The sequence below is a fragment of the Ostrea edulis genome, chromosome 5, assembly GCF_947568905.1.
Source record: "Ostrea edulis chromosome 5, xbOstEdul1.1, whole genome shotgun sequence".
Taxonomy (NCBI): Eukaryota; Metazoa; Mollusca; class Bivalvia; order Ostreida; family Ostreidae; genus Ostrea; species Ostrea edulis.
This window is the reverse complement of record NC_079168.1, coordinates 2,240,520-2,261,196: the sequence shown is the minus strand read 5'-3', so window position 1 is coordinate 2,261,196 and position 20,677 is coordinate 2,240,520. Positions and strand designations below refer to the sequence as shown.

At 35.0% G+C, this 20,677-nt stretch overlaps 1 protein-coding gene and 1 long non-coding RNA gene across 12 annotated transcripts in view; one reads left to right on the top strand and one right to left on the bottom strand.

Annotated features, from left to right (window-relative positions):
* The first annotated feature begins 2,152 nt into the window (after nucleotides 1-2,152).
* Nucleotides 2,153-10,465, top strand: LOC125650207 (uncharacterized). The gene is made up of 3 exons (XR_007360923.2): nucleotides 2,153-2,248; nucleotides 2,460-2,551; nucleotides 9,888-10,465. It is a non-coding gene; the product is annotated as an uncharacterized LOC125650207 (long non-coding RNA).
* LOC125650193 (leucine-rich repeat-containing protein 49-like) overlaps nucleotides 3,134-20,677 on the bottom strand; it is a 59,703-nt gene continuing 42,159 nt past the window's right edge. For 7 of the 11 annotated variants that reach the window (XM_056166993.1, XM_056166996.1, XM_048878249.2 and 4 more), the window contains 6 exons: nucleotides 20,397-20,610; nucleotides 14,418-14,603; nucleotides 13,867-13,976; nucleotides 9,826-10,248; nucleotides 6,556-6,694; nucleotides 3,134-5,620 (listed from right to left, as the gene is read on the bottom strand). In XM_056166993.1, the coding sequence (XP_056022968.1) occupies nucleotides 5,420-5,620; nucleotides 6,556-6,694; nucleotides 9,826-10,248; nucleotides 13,867-13,976; nucleotides 14,418-14,603; nucleotides 20,397-20,610 (1,273 nt within the window). In that variant the 3' untranslated portion in view covers nucleotides 3,134-5,419. The remainder of the gene's footprint in view (nucleotides 5,621-6,555; nucleotides 6,695-9,825; nucleotides 10,249-13,866; nucleotides 13,977-14,417; nucleotides 14,604-20,396; nucleotides 20,611-20,677) is intronic. The other 4 variants (XM_056167002.1, XM_056166998.1, XM_056166999.1 and 1 more) reach the window with 1 other exon arrangement.

Genomic DNA, 20,677 nt, shown 5'->3' with positions numbered 1-20,677 from the left:
TAATACTGTATATATTGGGATTTTACATGGCGTAAAATGTCTTATACTTCGCTTCGTGCTGGACCTGGAATGCTGCTTGTAAATTACAAATCTGATGGAGCTCATTTTAACTTGAGGTCATGCAAGGGTCACAGGTTCAGTCTCCAATTGATCCATAGTGTAATGGACAATTCTACTGCCTCGCTAATGAACTAGGTTTTCTAGTTATCACGCGAGTTAAGCAACGGTGAGCGTGTTCAGACCGTTGCACAAGGTATGAACAAACTTTTGTAACGTTTTCAGAATGTGTCCATCAGGAGTGGTGCTTTGACATCACTATGAAAGGCGAAGGTAACGCACAGTGATCAATTTCGTTACTCCTTTATGCAATAAAAAAATAGAGAGTTGGGGAAAACACGAACCCCTGGATATACCAGAGGTGGGAGTAAAGACTTATCAATGACTCGGTCAAATAATGCACAATACATCAGCCAATTTCAAAGCAGGATGCATTTTTGTATAACAAAGTTGCATTAGTAAATTATTTTAATTAAAAAATAATTTCATTTTTGAAAATACAAGAGGGTATGAACTGACACCTCACACGGCATACTTCATGCATTGCAGTTCATACCCTCGGGTATTTTAAAACTGAAATTCATTTTGTATATTTACATTCTACTTTCTCTGAATCCACAAATTGGGAATTGAGGAACCTCGCGGTACTGACAGGAATTGAGGAACTTCGCGGTACTGACAGGAATTGAGGAACCTTGCGGTACTGACATGGTCAAAGTTTCTTGACACAGTTATCTTTGGGAGATCTCTGAATGATTAGGGATGTCATTGGAGTAGTTAATTTTATAAATGAAAGATAGAATTCATCTCGTAGTATATACATCTGTAATCAACATATGTTTATAATAAATTGAGGTCAAAACTCAAGGTCATCTTCTAGGCTGTATATACTGGCAAGTATACTATAAGCTGACAGTTCCTTTTTCATCAAGGATCTAATTATGATATCATGTATTGCTTTGAATCAAAGGTCTTTACACTTATTAATTGAACAAGTTAAAGTATTTAGGATCTGTAACATGTACTATATATAGCATACTGCTTTAGTATTCAACAGATATAGATTTTTCCATCCTTCAAAGTGAAAATATTGAAATTCCTGAGATTAAGGAGAATCATCACCTTAATATTAATCTCTTTAAATTAAAAAGTTGATGAATAGCTGTTGCTTATCTCAGACGAGTGTCAAACTTTCTGTAGCCCTAATTGTCGTGGGTAGATTAATTGAATACATTTACCAGTCTAATTCAATACCATGAATTTAGAATATCTAGTGCAGGTGTCGCATTTAATCACCTGTTGTAATGAAGGTTTACTGTATGGATATATATGTTGCCATGTATGCATAGCTGTTTTCCCTACACCTAAATGGAGGAGATCAATATGGGGCTAATCCTTGTCTACCAGTACAAGCATCTTGTATCAACAGATTACGTGCGTCCACTTAAAATAAGCCGTAAACATCACAACCTCTTGATAAAAATCTCCTTCCTCATTTGGTTTCCTTTGGAGTACAACAACATCCTGCCCGTCTTCACCTGGAAATGACACTTCCTTGTAACGCAAACTTGTTGGGATCTGACAGAACGCAGACCGGAGCGATTTACACCACGATATCCGATTACGTCGAAGATTATTTCTAGAGGATGCTGATTCTACATTTTAATATCATAAAGGTTAACCTAGCTATTTCCTTGTAATGACGAGACCTCGATAGAACTACATCAATCTGCATTGTTTGTACAGGCTGTAGACTCAAACCATCTTCTACTGCTTGGCTTCTTCTCTCAACATCTCTAGAATTTTCTTGCTTCCAGCTTTGAAGAGTAAACACAAAGAGGATCCATGGGCTACTTCACTCACATTGACCTTGTAAAACACTTAAAATTCCAATGATGGCCTCACCCTGAGGATGCCAAGCATTGGGAGTACAAACTTGATTCTACACAACATGAGAACCATTCCATATCAATTATCCTAAATACCCTTGATGTGTAAAATTTAAAACTCCTTTTGGAACCCTGCCAAGACCATGGGAGTCACAGTACATAAAACTTTCATTGCACTGCATGAGGATGCTTGCATATTAATTTTATATATTGTATGCTTGTGATTCTGGAGGAGATTAGGTTAAATTGCAGCTCTGAGCAGATCATGGTTTTCTTCACTATATTCAGAAGTTTGCTTGCAAGTATGGCTTTTCATAGCCTAGAGATTTTTTTTTAATGAGATTTATTAAATCCAACCCAATTTTTAATAACCTCTCCTTGGATCTTCATTTGAACAAACTTGCATCCTCGTAGATGCTTTGTGCCAAGTTTGTTTGAAATTGGCCCAGGGTTCTTGATGAATAAGTTACAGACAGCAAAGAGATAAAACTTAATCAGAAAAGCTTACTTTAGGTTTCAACTGAACTTACATATGAGGGAATCAAAACATGCTTTATGTAGGACAACAGATCCAGTCAATTCCAGTTGGATCCAGTCGGACAGTGGTGAGTAATACTGTATACCAGCTTTTATTTGCAACAATTCTATTTTGCAATTTCTCAGCAATTAACTGGTTCACAGAGACTAATTTTCACAACCAAGATAATCTTTAACAAATATAAGAGGAATTAAAGGACTGATTCGCAGCAAGAAATATTCACAAAAATTTCTTGCAAGCAAATCTAAGTTGATTTACATTTTACAGTCATTCTTAAATAGATTTTGTATTTGATTCACACTTTCTGCACCTGGAAAAAACTCACAACTTCTTCTAATAAATATTCTCTGATTGGAGCAATTGGATTGTTAAACCTCATAACACACTGTAGGAAGTACGCTACGCTGTAGGTTCCTAAACGTACGCGAGGAATTTATTATCGCGTAACTTCTGAAAAGGCACCACTCGCGAAATAAAATCATTCCCTTTTATTTTTCTGTTGTTAAAATATATGTATGCAAGAACTCTTGATTAACAGACCACATGCAAACTCATGTTCCTGTGGTTTGATATACGAGTCATTTTGCCATATTAAGTACTCATGTAAAATAAGGAACCTACAGTATTTTGTAAAATAAAAAAACCCACACAATGTAACGCCTTTATTTTACAAGGGTTTTGTCCCTTTAATAAATAACCTTTCAAGCATTGCCATAGATATACTCAATAAGACGGACACTGAAATCACAGAGTAACCTGTGTTGCATACAAATTGAATACAAAATGTACAAGTGTCGTGAAAATATTATATAACTGGGTCTCTTAGGAGAACTGTAATATTATATAACTGGGTCTCTTAGGAGAACTGTAATATTATATAACTGGGTCTCTTAGGAGAACTGTATCTATATGTACTTATGATTCTAAAGTATCACAAATGCAAGTTTTAGTAGAAATTGAAGTGTACATTGTACAAAAATGTCAACAAAGTGCTAAAAGTTGTCATCAGAAAATAGCTGTAAATAATATCTTCCTGACTCAATACAACATCCAAAAAATAACAACTGTATAATGTACCATTGGTCATTTCCCACAATTTTGATCAGATCCACTTACAGGGGAAATAACACAAGATTTTTCTGAAAAGTGCATACTAAAGGGGTTTAAGCAGAGCTGGAGGAGAGAAGGGGGTTGGCTAAATTATAATTATCTGCCGACATTGATTTTCAACTAGCCCCCCCCCCCCTCCCTAGATTTCTGGTAAGAAGTTTAAAGGACTTCCTGTCAAAATCATTTCAGAGAAATTTAAGTGATATCATAAAACACCCTTATAATGAACACACTTATAACGAATTCATGCTTATTGCGAAATGATATTTAATTTATTCCCCTATGATAGGAAAATATTATTAAATATAACAAACTTTGGTTATAATAATGAACTGCTTTCTGCTGGCCCTGGAGGTTTGCTATAACCGTGTTTTACTGTATAATGAAGTTTGGTTATAATGAACTATTTTCTGCTGGCCCCGGAGGTTTGCTTTAACTGTGTTTTACTGTAAAATGAAGTTTGGTTATAACAAATTATTTTCTGCTGGCCCTGGAGGTTTGATATAACCATGTTTTACTGTATAATGAAGTTGGGTTATAACGAACTATTTTCTGCTGGCCCTGGAGGTTCACTATAACTGTGTTTTACTGTGTATCAATGTAAAAGCTATCTCTTGCTCCACCTTAAAACAGTAATAAATGTGGGGACAGTTCTTAGGACCTATGAATAACCTTTATGAACTTATGAATGAATTTCAATTAGTTTGTGTACAAAGATTAACTTAGAACTAAAAAGTTTAACATATTCAGATGGCGATACCACCCTCATATTTTATCTAATCTGATCCGTTTTGGTTTTGTACACCATTAAAGACAGTGAAATAACAAAAGATATTGTAACTTGTTGTCAGAAGACATCTATCATGTAACAATGAACTTCATACAAACACCAATTATACCAGCACACTCTCAAGCCTTTCCTATCAATCCAAATAACTTGCAATATGTTTTCATACTTAACTTTCAAACAAAACATGACTGCCCTTTATTTCACTCCAAATACCAGAAACAATATTTAAACACATGCATATTCAAGAATTCAGAAAACCTCTCCTCTCTCTCTCTCTCTCTCTCTCTCTGTATAACAAATGTACACACAAAAAATTATCCAAACCTGTGGAATAATAATGGTCCCAAATAAATGTACAGAATCTTGCCAAGGTTTCAAAACTGATAGAAAATTAAATTAAATGCAAGAATATCTACGTACTGTGTTGGTTGGCACAAAATTATTATATATGGGGAGATTTTCTGTGTATGGAAGGGAGACAAGTCATGGATTAACACAATTTTACTGCAGCATGTGAAGCTGGGCAACTGAAAAGTTATCCACACACTGTACATGAAAGACATGGGCTCTAATTGACTGATATATAGCACATGTTAGTCTAGATGGATGGTTTCTGCATGGCACTTTAAATCATCTTCTTGTAGACTGCCTCACAAAATAAGGACAAAGTGTCTCGGACTCGAAAATCACACAAACTTGTGAAAAGAAGGTTCACGTGAGGGCGACCTTTGGTGCTGACCTCCGGTGACCTTGCAGTCTTCGTCAGGACTGCCTCGTGTCTTCACAAAAACAATCTCCTTCAAAATGAACTTCTCACAGAAAAGTGGTCCACTAAATGGCTGCTTTTGTCTGCTAAGTTGGGTCCCACTATCCACAAAGAACAGATCTGAAGTCGATTCTTCTCCCAAAACTTTCTCTTCAGAAATCTTTCTCTTTGAAACTTAATTTTGCATTGCCCCAAGTCCTGAGAATTTCCACACACAAGAATTTTCCTGCACAAGGTTAGACCTGCCTCTCTGCTCCTCCTGGTCATCACTAGCTCTTCTCCAACTCCTCAAGACATTTCTTCATGTAACCCTGCATGTCAGACATATCTGTCACAGCACTATACACCATTTCATGGAAAATTAATGGCCATTGCTTCAGGAATTCGTTTTTCTTTCTGTCTGTGAAAACAGTCTCTTTTGTGATTTCACTGATGTAGTTTTTGGCAAATTGTCTTTTATTCGAAGAATCCTGAAAATAAATAGAACAGCTGATATTCAAAGACCCAATGTTAGTACATACTATAATCTAATTTGAAGACTATTTATTTGAAATTCATTTAAGAAATGATCCCGACATTATTGCATTTGGAGTTATTCCAGTTCAATATGACGACAACGTCGGACATCATTTTTAATACATCTACCAATTCACATACTGAATGTTTTCTTGTGTTTACAAAAGATACAAAATTCTGCAGGCATCACTCTTACCTGTCCAAGAGGTACAGGTATCACTCTTACCTGTCCGAGAGGTACATGCATCACTCTTACCTGTCCAAAAGGTACATGCATCACTCTTACCTGTCCGAGAGGTACATGCATCACTCTTACCTGTCCGAGAGGTACAGGTATCACTCTTACCTGTCCGAGAGGTACATGCATCACTCTTACCTGTCCGAGAGGTACATGCATCACTCTTACCTGTCCGAGAGGTACAGGTATCACTCTTACCTGTCCGAGAGGTACATGCATCACTCTTACCTGTCCGAGAGGTACATGCATCACTCTTACCTGTCCGAGAGGTACAGGCATCACTCTTACCTGTCCGAGAAGACTACTACAGGATTAAACATTCTTTCTGAACAATTTATCGATGGGTAAACTCTGGACACTTTACACACAAACTACATAAAAGTGCTTAAATATTCAGTTTATGAGAAAAATGTCCAGAGTTTACACATCCGATAAATTCTTCAAAAAGAATATTTGATTCTTATAATTCCAATTTGTTCCCTGTATTAAAAATTTCCAATATTTCAATAGTTTCTCCGCTGAGTCTTCATACATTACTTGTTTTCAGGCACATATGAATACATTGCGTTTTCATCCAATCAAAACAATTGTAATAAATAACATTGGATTTACTAGAGTCAATTATACTCTGTTCCTCTTTTCTTTACTTACTTGATTTTTGGAAGCTACTGACTCCTGTGTTTGGTAGGTAAGGCCTGAGCGTCCCACAAATTCACCCTGAGATTTATCAAGCTTTCCCTCCAGAATTTTCTTAGTTTTATCCTCACCCATTGTCAGGAGCTGTTTTCTCCTGCAACAAAGTTAATATTCACTGGTGAACAACTTAACTACAACAAAGTTACATTTCACTGGTGAACAACTTAACTAAAACAAAGTTACATTTCACTGGTGAACAACTTAACTAAAACAAAGTTACATTTCACTGGTGAACAACTTAACTAAAACAAAGTTAATATTCACTGGTGAACAAATGCAATACACATTTTCACTTAACTACACATGCTATAACAAACTTTTTCCAAAAATTATGAAAATAAAAACTACATTTATGTTTTTATAAAATAAATTACTGTATGAAATTTAATTTTTTATTTCCATTTTTCAATCAAGTCAAAAATAGTGGGAAAAATTTGTTAGTTATGTAGGAAGGGTTAAAGCATTTCAACTTTTGAACATCACAGAAAATTGACAAGTCCCTTATTTATTTTTAGAAACTTTATATCCGTACACATTATTACAATAAAAAAAAAAAACAACCCAAAAATATGTATCAACCCATGCATCCATTGTTTGGTTGATGTCAAATGTCCTTAAACCTAACCTTGTCTGTGTTCATGTATGATTTCCTAATGTATGTAACTTATATAAGAAAGTCTTATTGAGAATACATGTATAATCATTTCCTTAGTCAGTGTCTGTAATCTATTACAAATACAACAAAATCTAAATTGAATAATTATTAAAGGGAATACATATATATATTATTACTATAGTAACTTGATCCAAAGAGTCAGATTATGGAAGTTGACCAGCGAGAATTATCGGATCAAACAAAACGTTTCACATCTCGTTTGATCTGAAAATCCGCGCCTGTCAACAAGATGTGATCCAACGCTTCGTGTCAAATTACTATAATAGTATAAATGATAAATTCATTAAAAAAAATATATATATATATATATCCCTATGCATTTTTAAATCCATGTTTATAAGATAATGAAATGTACTCCAAATTATCAAAAAACACAAACAGACAGTGAAATTATTTTTTGTGTACGCAGTCTTGTCTGTGATGCGATCGATCATTTTCCACAAAAAACATTGTGTTGATCTATTGTGACATCATCAGTTTAAGGGAGACATGGATTCAGATCGCCACAGTGTGATAATCCGAAATGTCGGATTACTCTTGTGAATTATATAGTACGAAAACATGGATTATTGATGAGTACAGTATATAATAAATTATACATATTATAAATATTCAAAATGAAATTGAAGTTTACAATGTGAGGGCATTAAATGTTCTGGGGTCAGTTACAACTGAGAGGACTTGAGGTAGACATTTCCTCAATATACACTACATCTACAACTCCCACATGTCATAATCAGTTTCAATGTAAGTCAGAATAAACAAAGTTGTTTAGGAAAAATCTGGATAAACACTGATGAGAATAAACCCATACAGTATCAGATTCTCCCTACAGTTTCTCATTAAACTACAAAACTGATAAACACTGGACAGAATAAACCAATACAGTATCAGATTCTCCCTACAGTTTCTCATTAAACTACAAAACTGATAAACACTGGACAGAATAAATTCATGCTGTATCAGATTCTCCCTACTGTTTCTCATTAAACTACAAAACTGCACACTGGACAGAATAAATTCATGCTGTATCCGATTCTCCCTACAGTTTCTAATTCGAAAGGGGGACTTCCTCTGCCTAATCCAAGTATTATGTATAAAATCTATGAAAACATTCCCAAGGAAACGTAGATTATGCTGACGAACTAACAGACGGACGGGCAGTGTGATTACTGTAGAAACTCAAGCATTACCTCTAAATGCAGAATCTATGAGAATTTTCTCAAGTAACCTCAAGTTATTGTGTGCCATAGAAAAAGTTATTTGACTGATATCAAGAACTTGTAAGTTCAATAACACTGTAAAGACAAAGCCCGTAAATCTGAAAATCAATAGGGATCTTCCAATGCCTAATCCAAGCCTTTATCAATGTATAAAATTTGTGAAAATCTTCCCTAGGAAACTAAAGTTATCACATTCTATAGAAACTGCTGATGGAGGTGCAGATAAACAGAAAGACAGAGCTATTACTATAGGGAATCTGCCATGAAGTGGAGTTCTAAATATCAATATTTTGAATTAAAGGACAACCATTTAACTTAGGTACAATGTTCCTGAACAAAGTTAGATAACTCTCTCTTCAACAAGGAAAAGTCAGCTTCTATTATATTGGCCTGTATATCTTTTCTTTGAATAATTCAGTCACCCAGTTTGCAAGAATTATCATTTCCTAGAGACTTGGATTATTTCCGAGTGAGTTCCTTCCATATATCAGAAGAACAAGAAATCTATAATAGATATTAGCTTAATATTCGGAGTTCAGATCAATTTGTCTGAAAATTCCTAGCAATGAACATATTAATAAAACTCTTCCTAGAAACTACATTACAATTTACACATGACATTCAATAAATGACTTCAAACTCTCTGAGGATGTTGGAAACTTTTACTTCTAAAGAGCCCTCCATTAGTGGACCTGGTAGTTGGGCCTCAAAAAGCTACTGTAAAAAATTGTTAAGCCTCAGCGATCCCGTTAAAATCAATACTTTTATCATGGAACATTGTCCTATTTTCTTCGAGAGTTTTGTTTGATCTCTCTGTTGAAATGAATTATTTAGTTTAACATGTTGCTGGCAAAATTTAAATCTTATTCTTCAATTCATGTTAAAAGTGTCAGAAACCTTTATTTATAAAACAAGCTTATCATAGCCAACTAGAAAGGAAAATGACAAGCTCGCAATCCTGTCCTAATATCTGATACTTGCATTCATCACAATGTTAAGTAGAACATTTAAACTTTTAAAGGTTTGGAAAATTGTCGGATAAAGTGAAACAACAAAAATAATCAAAGGTTTTGTCTTCTGCTATGTGAGAAATTAAAACAAATTACACAAGAATAAATCTAATGATATACAGCTGTGCTAGATTCTCAACATCCAAAATATTTCAATATAAAGTTATGATTATGATTGCTGCTAGTAAAATTTCTATAAAATACTTTCATTTAGAAAAAGGGCATTTTTACCTGACCAACCTAATTAGATATATTGAAAGAATTTTTTTATCATTGGTGTGAGAGAATCCCAGTGAGAGGTCCCAGCTTAACTTACACACAGGGTCTTTCAACCTCGTCACTTTGTACAACCTCAGGCTGAGTGTGAACTTCTATCAGTTTCAGAGACACCTTCATCCCAGGGAGGGGCACAAAATCCTGTAACTGGGTCGGCTCTGGGGAATGTCCCCAAACATTTCTGCTGAGCTTTGGCCGCCCAAAACTGTACCCACTACAGATTGTGCTCTTCATGGTGGGAGACGAAGATCCCCATGTCGGAGTCACAGACCAACTTCTGCGGAGCCTTGGTTTGGCTTTGATTTCCATCTTGGTGCTGCTAATGGCAGTGACATTTGACAACGAGGATCCCATTGCCTTGTGGTTTACCAATTCTTCTCTTGGGGATGTTCGTTTGGGGAGAAATCCCACATTCATTTTAATGTACATTAACTCATCTGAAGGTCCCATGCTTTGCCTGTCACTAGACATTCATGATACCAAATAATTATAATCGCAACACAATCCTTAAAATTATTTTTCATTATGAAATCTTCAAAAGACAATCTGTTAAATGGTTCCCATCAACATCTTCATTCTGTCCTTTGTATGTTGAAATGCTATAATAATTCCAATCTCTATTCTCCTTAATTCAGAAAAGATTGCAAATTCTCACTTGTGAATAAAAAAAGAAATTCCAATATTTTAACTTGTGACTGTCTGTAACGCACACACACAAACAATAAGAAATTGTTCATCAAAATATTTCATGAAGCAAAAATTCCAGACACCATATCAAGTCATGGCTTTCAGAACAAAGTGTACTTTTGACAAAGACATCTCTGCAAATCTATCCATTTTCCATTGTTTGTGGTTTGAATTGTTTAATTCTTCCCAAACTTCAACAAACAAACACCGATACACTTCTGTGAAGGCTCCCAGCGTCACAAGACCCCAGAATTCTGTGTCCAAGGCAAAAAGCTCAAACCTCAACACAAAACACAAGTGTCGTATCAGCTATCAATGTAACTTATGCGACGCGGGTCGCTGAAATTATATCAGCGTTTGATCTGCCATTATCATTCCACTGGTTATGCCTTGGTGGGTAGTAATCGACAGAGTTATCTAAAGTCCGCAGGATTACCATTCATTGGGTCCCAGGATGACTTCACACTCAGCCAAGGGACTCAATAGGTTCAACACAATGGCTATGCTAACCTGTTATTAAACAGTTGCTGATCGCTTTTGCATAAGTATCTATAAATTTTTTTTAAAGGGTATTTAAAAATTTCAATTCCTTGGCACTTCAATTAGTTTTATGTATATATACTTATTACACTCAAGATAAACACAAGTTGACAAGCTCTGTGTTAATAGAGAACTGCCATTGTTGTGTTCGATTGTACAAGAAAAATCATCACTCACGACAGAACGTTCCTTAATAATTAATGATATCAAAAGAATTAAAATGCAGGCCAAAAACACATAATCCGATTCAATACAAGGTATCATTATGTATCAATGCAGAGGGCATACCAATGTACTTCATTTCAGTGGTACTGCAAGATAAACAAGGCTCTTTTTTTCAAATAACGATTCAGAAGAAAGAAAAACAACATTTTTCGGACAGGCTATTTAACAAAATCCTATCAATAAGTAGTGGTAATTAAATGTTTAATCTTGACCTTAAAAGCCCTGATAAGCAGGTGTGGAAGTGACAAACAATTTTATTTGTCAGTGTGTCGATTTGTTCTTATCTGGGATCGATATTCACTGATCTTAATGGCCTTTGATTAATGTCCTGTGTTCACCACCCAGTTGGTAGATATCTCGGTGTGCAGGGCAATATAGACATTTATTTCTCCTGCCAGACTTTGATCCATGAGGCATTATTACATTACTACTTTCCACTCTTCTTACTGTTCATAAGAACTTGCAAAATCCCACTCGACACTAGACATGTTCATATATTCGCAGGTAAAACTTTGATCCCCTATTGTAGCCCCACCCTACCCCCAGGAGTCGTGATTTTAACAAACTTGAATCTGCACTTTATCAGAAAGCTTTCATATAAATTTAAACTATTCTGGCCCTGTGGTTCTTGAGAAGATTTTAAAATATTTTCCCTATATATTCATAAGTACAAGTTTGATCCCATATTGTGGACCCACCTTAAACCCAAGGGCTATGATTTTTACAAACTTAAATCTACACTATGTCAGGAGGCTTTCATGTAAATTTCAACTTCTCTGGCTCATTGATTCTTGAGAAGAAGATTTTTATAGATTTTCCCTATATATTTGCATTCAAAACTTTGATCCCCATTGTGGTCCCATCCTACCTCCAGAGACCATGATTTTAACAAACCTGAATCTGCACTACATGTCTGTCAGGAAGCTTTCATGTAAGGCCAATTCAACTTAATTAGTAGATAATCATCCAGGGTCATCAAAAACTATGGGGTGGGTGGGAGGATTTTATTTTTTTAATTTTTATTTTCTGAGAAAAATATTAATGACAAACGAGAATTTTGTCAACAGAAATGCATCATCTAATGCCAGATGGATATCAATCTATGCTTATTTCACAGACAAATTCCAAGTTAAGCTTTAATTTCAGACTCAGAAAGATAACAAACTTCTTCAAGGTATGAAGAACATTAATCCATTCCTTTCATTTATGCCCGTAAGAAATCAAGAAAACCATATCTATTTTCTTCATGTGACTTTTCATGTTGCTATACCAGAAATGTACACAAGTGTAAATACCGGAGTCAGACATGAACATTTTCCGGAAATGGCAAGTTTCGCAAAATGAAACAAAATCGGGGCAGGATAATTTTTTAGGGGCGGGCGGGGATGATAATCTATCAATTCTAAAAGTTGAATTGGCCTAAATTTGTACTTTCCTGGCCCATTGTTTCTTGAGAAGAAGATTTTCAAAGATTTTCCCTATAAATTCACATGTACAACCTTGATCCCCTATTGTGGCCCCACCCTACCCCTGGGGGTCAAGATTTCAACAAACTTGAATCTGCACTATGTAAGAAAGCTTTCATGTAAATTTCAGCTTTTCTGGCCCGCTGGTTCTTGAGAAGAAACCTATTTTTGTATTTTTGTGATTATCTCCCCTTTGAAGGGGGCATGGCCCTTCATTTGAACAAAATTTAATCCCCTTCACCCAAGGATGCGTTTTGCCAAGTTTGCTTGAAATTGGCTCTGTGGTTCCGGAGAAGAAATTGAAAATGTGAAAAATTTACAGACAGACGATGGACAATGGGTGATCAGAAAAGCTCACTTGAGCTTTCAGCACAGGTGAGCTAAATACAAATAATGATTTGGGGATTAAAACTATTTACAATGTAAGACATACATTAGTATTGATGAGATGAAACAGCTGTTTTGAATGACTAATCAGTCACACAGTAACATTGTACAGAGGGAGGTAATTCTAGTTTTTATAAAAAACCCATACAGTGCTCCCTCAATATATTGCCCCCAGTTATAATGCCACCCCCGTTTATTGCCTGAAAATCCTAAAGAACAGATTTCCTCCCATGTTAATACCCCCATTATAATGCTAACTCCATATAATACCATATACCACTGATTTTCACAAACAAATGGTCAAATGTTATAGGGTTTACCCTTGATAATATTGCCAATTACCTAACATCAATCAGTAATCACACCTGTACTTTGATAGTGGTGCAGTGAAGTGTGACAGTTTGGACAAGGTATTCAGGTGGTCTGGTTAATTACAAATAATTGTTGAATTAAAGTCAAGATTATTTTAAATGTTTATACAGAATGGAGTCAAAATAACAGTATGATATTGAATTTCTTTTCACTGCTCAGTGAATTGTTCGTAATGGTGAATTCGTTATATTGCCACTCCCACTTTATTGCCCAATTCATCTTGAAAAAAAGTTGGCAATATATCGAGGGAGGACTGTACATTGAAATCACGGACAACCTGTACAAGAAAATATCTCTGAATTGTTATAAAGGTTTCACTTAAAAAAAACATACATGGATATTAAACTAGACTGGTCTTTCAGTTTTACTTCGACCAATGAAAATAAGTTAATAACTGTACATACCGGGTCTCCCCAATAAGAGACAAAAGTCGTGATTGTGGAAGCTGAGATGTGGTGATATGAGACACTGGTCCAAATAACTTTTCTGCATTAACAATATCTGCCGCTGAGATCTAAAAGGAAAGAGGTTTTACCTCAGTATTCATAACAGTACTAAAATATGTTACAGTAAAACACAGTTATAGTGAACCTCCAGGGCCAGTGAAAAAAGTTTGTTATAACCAAACTTTATTATATCCAATAAATTTTTTATTATTTTCCTCACCTAGAGGAATATCACTTCAATCATAAATCCGTCATATTAAGCAGGTTTGTTATAAGTGTATTTTACTGTAATACTTTATACAAAGCACTCATTGGGAAACTATACATTTAAAATCTTCTCAAACTTCAATCTCTACATTGAAAGCTTGACTTTTTGGCCATAGAACTAAAATAAGCTGAAGTTTAATATCAGTGAAGTTCATTCTTAGGTTTCTCAGATAAAACAACATCCCTCCCTCAACATCATTATAAATCTTTTTCCGATAAAACAACTGTTACATCATCCCTACCTCGACATCGTTGATCTTTTTCAGAGCGAAGTGCGCCAGTCTGAAGATAACGTACATGCGCCACAAGGTGAATTTTGTGATGGGGTTTCCGTCGAGATCAATGGTCAGATTATCCAGCCGTCGGACAGTAGAGAGTGCATTAATCTGAACTAAGGACTGGATGTTTGTGGAACTGAAGGTGATGCTCTAAAAGAGAAAGCAGAGACATCAAGAATGCAGTTATACTCCGACATTTCACATCCATTCATAAAGCTCACCAGCTGAATTGAAAATTATAGCTGCACAAATAGTTATGCATAGCACATAAACCAACATGAAACTATAACATGCACATGTCAAACTATGACAGCTCTGATGGGACTAATGCCCCCCACAGGGCACACTTGAAGGTGGAAAATAGTAAAGTTATGCTCATTGTAGAATAAACGGTTTTTAAGATATACTCTGGTCAATGACAACATAATACCCCCCCCCCACCCCACCCCGTTAAAGCGGAAAAAATATATATCATAACTTCCTTGAATATTATAACATCTCAATAAAAAAATAATAGTACTCAAAGTTTTAATTAAATCTTTTATCACTGTTAAAGATCTACTCTGTCTTCGGATGAACAGACAGACAGATGGACAAAGTGATTCCAGTATACCCCCCTCTCTAACTTGTCAGGGGTATAAAAAGAGGTTGTATATGTACTCTTATTTCAGCTGAACTGGAGGCTACACAGTAAGGAAATGCTTGGTCTGGGTTTTTTAACAAATTTTAGAAATACACGTAATACTCATGCTTTTCAAAGTTTCTCAAGTAAAAACCACAAACATGTTTCAATGTTTCATCTTATGATGGTGAAATCAGAAATCGTGACAGTAAATTCTGACATGAGAAAAAATGAAGAATTTTGTTGAATTTAAAATGTGCACCATTTGAGTACCATCTTTGATATATCATGTAAACGAAGATGGTGTCAAAATTAAAACAGAATATCATTTTGGATGGTGTGATAATTAATTTTAGCTATACACATCCAATGCATATATCTCATCACTCTGCCATAATGACCTCTCTCTCTCTCTCTCTCTCTCTCTCTCTCTCATAACACTATAACTTGGAACACTTTTTTGAAATATTTTGACTGTGTTATCTGTTAGTCAATTGTTTAATACACAGAGCTGAAAAAATATTTTGAAAAAGTATTTTTCAGTGGAGCTTATTGGGCTTGATCAAGAATTTATGCATGTCATATTGTGCGTATATTTGTGTATGTATGTGCACATACACACACATACACACACATATAACTTCAACATTTAACAATGACAACTCATGATATCCATGGCTATCACTGAATTCAATTTCAAATGCACCTGTTAGATAAGTGCACCCCAACCAACAGTAGGAAAGCATTTCTCACCTTAATTCCCCAGGAAACAGCCAATTAAAACTTTTCCAGTCTTACAGACCATCAAGAAAACTTTGTATAATCTACAGCAATCACACACAAAGGATTTGTACCATTTTCCACATGACTTGAATAACTACTTCGTTTAATCAATCCATAACAGACACAACAGCAGTTAAATACAGGATCTAATCACTGGGTACAATCTATTGATAGCCACACAGATCATCAGATACCGATTCAATAATACTCTAGTATTACTACCAACAGAACGGAAATCTTTCAAAATCCATGGAACACAACATCAATAACTGCAGGACCTGTTGCAAATTGTAGAGGTCATTACGAAGACGCGTTTACACGTAAAAAGTTCACAACAAATTATTAAATTGCCCTGAAACTACCACTGGTCCAAGTTGCTGTTTTGATTAATTAAAGAATTAAAGCAAACCTTGGATTGGTAATTTGAAACCTGTGTATTGCAGTCAAAATCTTAATCCCAAACATATGCCTGTAATGTTTGGAGTTTGCCTCAAGATTTAAAGGATTATAACATGTTTAATACCTCTAAAGTTCTCTTGGAGATTTGAATTAATTTCAAAGAGCTCTCAAAACGACAAGTATGGGACAACAAAAAGCATCGGCCTCTCATTCACTTAGCTATGAAATGTGTAAGTTTTGATTACAATGAAAGGTAATTAGATCTGGTTTGATTTTAACTACTTAATAAACTTTAAAGAGATACCACTGATAATATCTTGGTGTGTGTTTGATGGAGTAAAACAGCCTAGTATACTATACAATTACGTAACACAGATTATATCACAGCTGTCCTTCAAGTCTCAGAGAAAATGTGTAGCACATGATATCCCAGCCATCCCAAAATATATTTGAGGTCTTTCTTATCATTTAATTTCCTTAACTGATTTTAAAACCATGAACAGAGATTATTCAGATCTGAAAAAAATTACGAACTATATCCTGTGGCGTAACACTACAATGTTTCAAACAGTAACATGACATCATAGTACAGTGTTTAATTGATGCAGGTATCATCAACATTTTTCATCAAATAACAACCATTATGTATCATTACAAATTTCACAAACTTTAAATGAAGTGACAATCTCTTGATGCCCTAATCATATATGTATACATGGTGGGGTATCTTCACAAAAATCTGTTTTGACACTGGCTCTGTATCTGAACTGTTTACTCGACCAAAGAGAAGTTCACTGGCCCAAATCAGACACAAAAAACTACTGTTTACTTGACCAAAGAGAAGTTCACTGGCCCAAATCAGACACAAAAAACTACTTTTTCAGTTTTGAAAAGAACTTTGAAGAGAGAGATACTTCAAGAGTACATTAAACACTTATAGGTTTAGTCAAAATTAGTTCAACTGGGACAGAAACACTGTCTTTAACGATTCTGATTACAATCGTTAGTCCATTTCCACATATGGTAATATAATTCAGATCTATAATATAACTGAAAGGCAATGATATTGATGAAAAGCACAGGCCTAACATTCTTGTATATGTAATATTTTTACAACCTCACTGAACTCGGGTCTTCAGGCCAGTGGCTAATTTCAAAGACTGGATTAAAATTTATGCCCAGCTCTTGATCAACACTTCAAATGACTTTTGTCATGTACTGTATAGTTTCTTCCTATGTCCCACAGCATCAATTATCTGTGAATTAATTGTCCTCAGGCTGTTGTTTAATGAAATATTTAAATCTGATCAGCTATATGATAATGTATTGATTATTACCATCAACAGAGACAAAAGACCTGAGGGTCCCATGACTTTAAGAGTGTAAGCATCAAATACAAGGGAAAAGAAAAATAATAGAGCCCCACAAGGCGGAACATATCCACTCGAAATGAGTGTCTACAAGCTTTTTCTATAAAGTCCTGGAGTGACTTTGACCTTTTGACCCCAAAATCGATAGGGGTTTTCATCTCTTGATAACAAAACTACATGTGAAGCATCAAATCAATTGAGAAAAGAGTGACCTCTAGAGTGTGTACAAGATTTTTCTATGAAGTTCTGTAGTGACCTTGACCTGTGAACTCAAAATTAATTGGGTTCTTCCTCTTTTAATAACAAAGCTATATGTGAAGTATCAAATCAATTGAGCAATTTTAAACTTGTGATATTTAGAGTGCCTAAAAAGCTTTTCCCATAAGTCCTGTAGTGACCTTGACCTTTGGATCCCAAAATCAAAAGGATTATTCCTGTTTTAATAACAAAGCTACATTGTATATGTGAAGTATCAATTTAAATGAGCAGAAAATGTGGTCTATAGAGTGCCTACAAACTCAGAGTTACACACACTAACACATACATGTATACTCGCCCCCACACGAATGGTTCTGTTACTGCATTCCCTCTAGTGAGGTGATAATAAAACATAAGAGAACTCCAGACAGATTATAGTGACTGGCTAAAGAATGTAAAAGCTGATCTCTATATAGAGAATATAGTGACTGGCTAAAGAATGTAAAAGCTGATCTCTATATAGATAATATAGTGACTGGCTAAAGAATGTAAAAGCTGATCTCTATATAGAGAATATAGTGACTGGCTAAAGAATGTAAAAGCTGATCTCTATATAGAGAATATAGTGACTGGCTAAAGAATGTAAAAGTTAATCTCTATATAGAGAATATAGTGACTGGTTAAAGAATGTAAAAGCTGATCTCTATATAGAGAATATAGTGACTGGCTAATAAATGTAAAACCTGATCTCTATATAGAGAATATAGTGACTGGCTAATGAATGTAAATGCTGATCTCTATATAGAGAATATAGTGACTGGCTAAAGAATGTAAAAGTTAATCTCTATATAGAGAATATAGTGACTGGCTAAAGAATGTAAAAGTTAATCTCCATATAGAGAATATAGTGACTGGTTAAAGAATGTAAAAGCTGATCTCTATATAGAAAATATAGTGACTGGCTAATGAATGTAAATGCTGATCTCTATACAGAAAATATAGTGACTGGCTAAAGAATGTAAATGCTGATCTCTATATAGAGAATATAGTGACTGGCTAATGAATGTAAATGCTGATCTCTATATAGAAAATATAGTGACTGGCTAAAGAATGTAAAAGCTGATCTCTATATAGAGAATATAAAGACTGGCTAAAGAATGTAAAACCTGATCTCCATAGTGACTGGCTAAAGAATGTAAAAGCTGATCTCTATATAGAGAATATAGTGACTGGCTAAAGAATGTAAAAGCTGATCTCTATATAGAGAATATAGTGACTGGCTAAAGAATGTAAAACCTGATCTCCATACAGAGAATATAGTGACTGGCTAAAGAATGTAAAAGCTGATCTCTATACAGAAAATATAGTGACTGGCTAAAGAATGTAAAAGCTGATCTCCATACAGAGAATATAGTGACTGGCTAAAGAATGTAAATGCTGATCATTTTTTCTCTTTTCCAGTTATTGTAACAGTTCCAGTATAACAGTTTTTGTAAGAGTTCCAGTATTGTAGGGTTATTGAACTTATATTGGTGAATATTGGCACGAGTTGGCTGTTAAAATGCACGAGCTTGCGAGTGCATTTTGACAGCCAACAAGTATCAATATTCACCTATATAAGTTCAATAACCCTTTTATCATATAGCTAAAGTATTTAGTTGTTAAATTATATCCCTTTTCACTCAAAATACTCCAAAATAGACGAGAATTCATCAATATTGGCATCTAAGGTGAAGGTGTGCAATATCAACATGCATTTCTTAACTATTCAATATTTAACTTGTCATTAATGCATGAAGCAAACTGATTTTGTGAATGGGGACATCATAATTTATGTACAGTAAAACATTTTGCTTAAGTAAATATCAAATACCGGCTCTGTCAGATTCGGAGGACCGCCACCTGCCATTTTGGCTTGTTTACGTCGTTATGGTAACGTCAATATTGAACGCTCATACTCGGAATGTTTCGGGCGCATACAATTTACGCAATGCAAAGTTAGCGTTCAATAAATTCTCAGGATATTGAACGCTAACATTCTCTAGATTTTAGGCAGATTTTATAATAGACTATTTATTAGCCATATAATAAAACAGTTTAATGATCCAGTTATTGTAACTGTTCCAGTATATCAGTTTAATGATCAACATTTGAGACAAAGCTTATTAGTTTATAACTACAAAGAAACGTCAGATTTTTGGTTTTTTTCCATCCTAATTCACACGGAGACTATGATTTCATTGACTTGTCAATCCTGGGAAGCATCCAAAAGACTTCTGTTTTTCTGACTTTCAGAATTTTGTGTGTACAAAACACACGGTTCCCACACAAAGACAATAAATTCCACCCCAAATCTGTTACCCTGCACTCATGTTTAGGTGGTGATGCCTTGAAGTTCAGCCTTCCAAACACATCATAATCACGAGCTGATCCGATACACACACACAAACACATCATAATCACAAGCTGATCAGACACACACACACAACATCCAACAAATATTTCCAGGACTGCAGGAACTTATCCAAATAATTGTTGTTTTTTCTTTTAATTTTAATTTGAGAGACCTACCTGTACCCCTGGGAACCGTGTTCTGATCTTGTGTAAATGCTTAGCAATATCCACAAAGTCAATGAACTTGAACACGACATGAGTGACTGCTCCCGCAGCCTGCATCCCCCAGTTTCTGTCCAGTGCCTCTAAGGATTGTGGACCATACATTGTCAAACTATCCCCCTCTAAATCCGCCAAATTATTGAGGTCATTTGCGTACCGACCCTGGTTCCTGCAAAACAAAGGTTAAAGAATTAAGTAAAACTATTCCCATAAAAAAATTAATATGTATCCAGAGT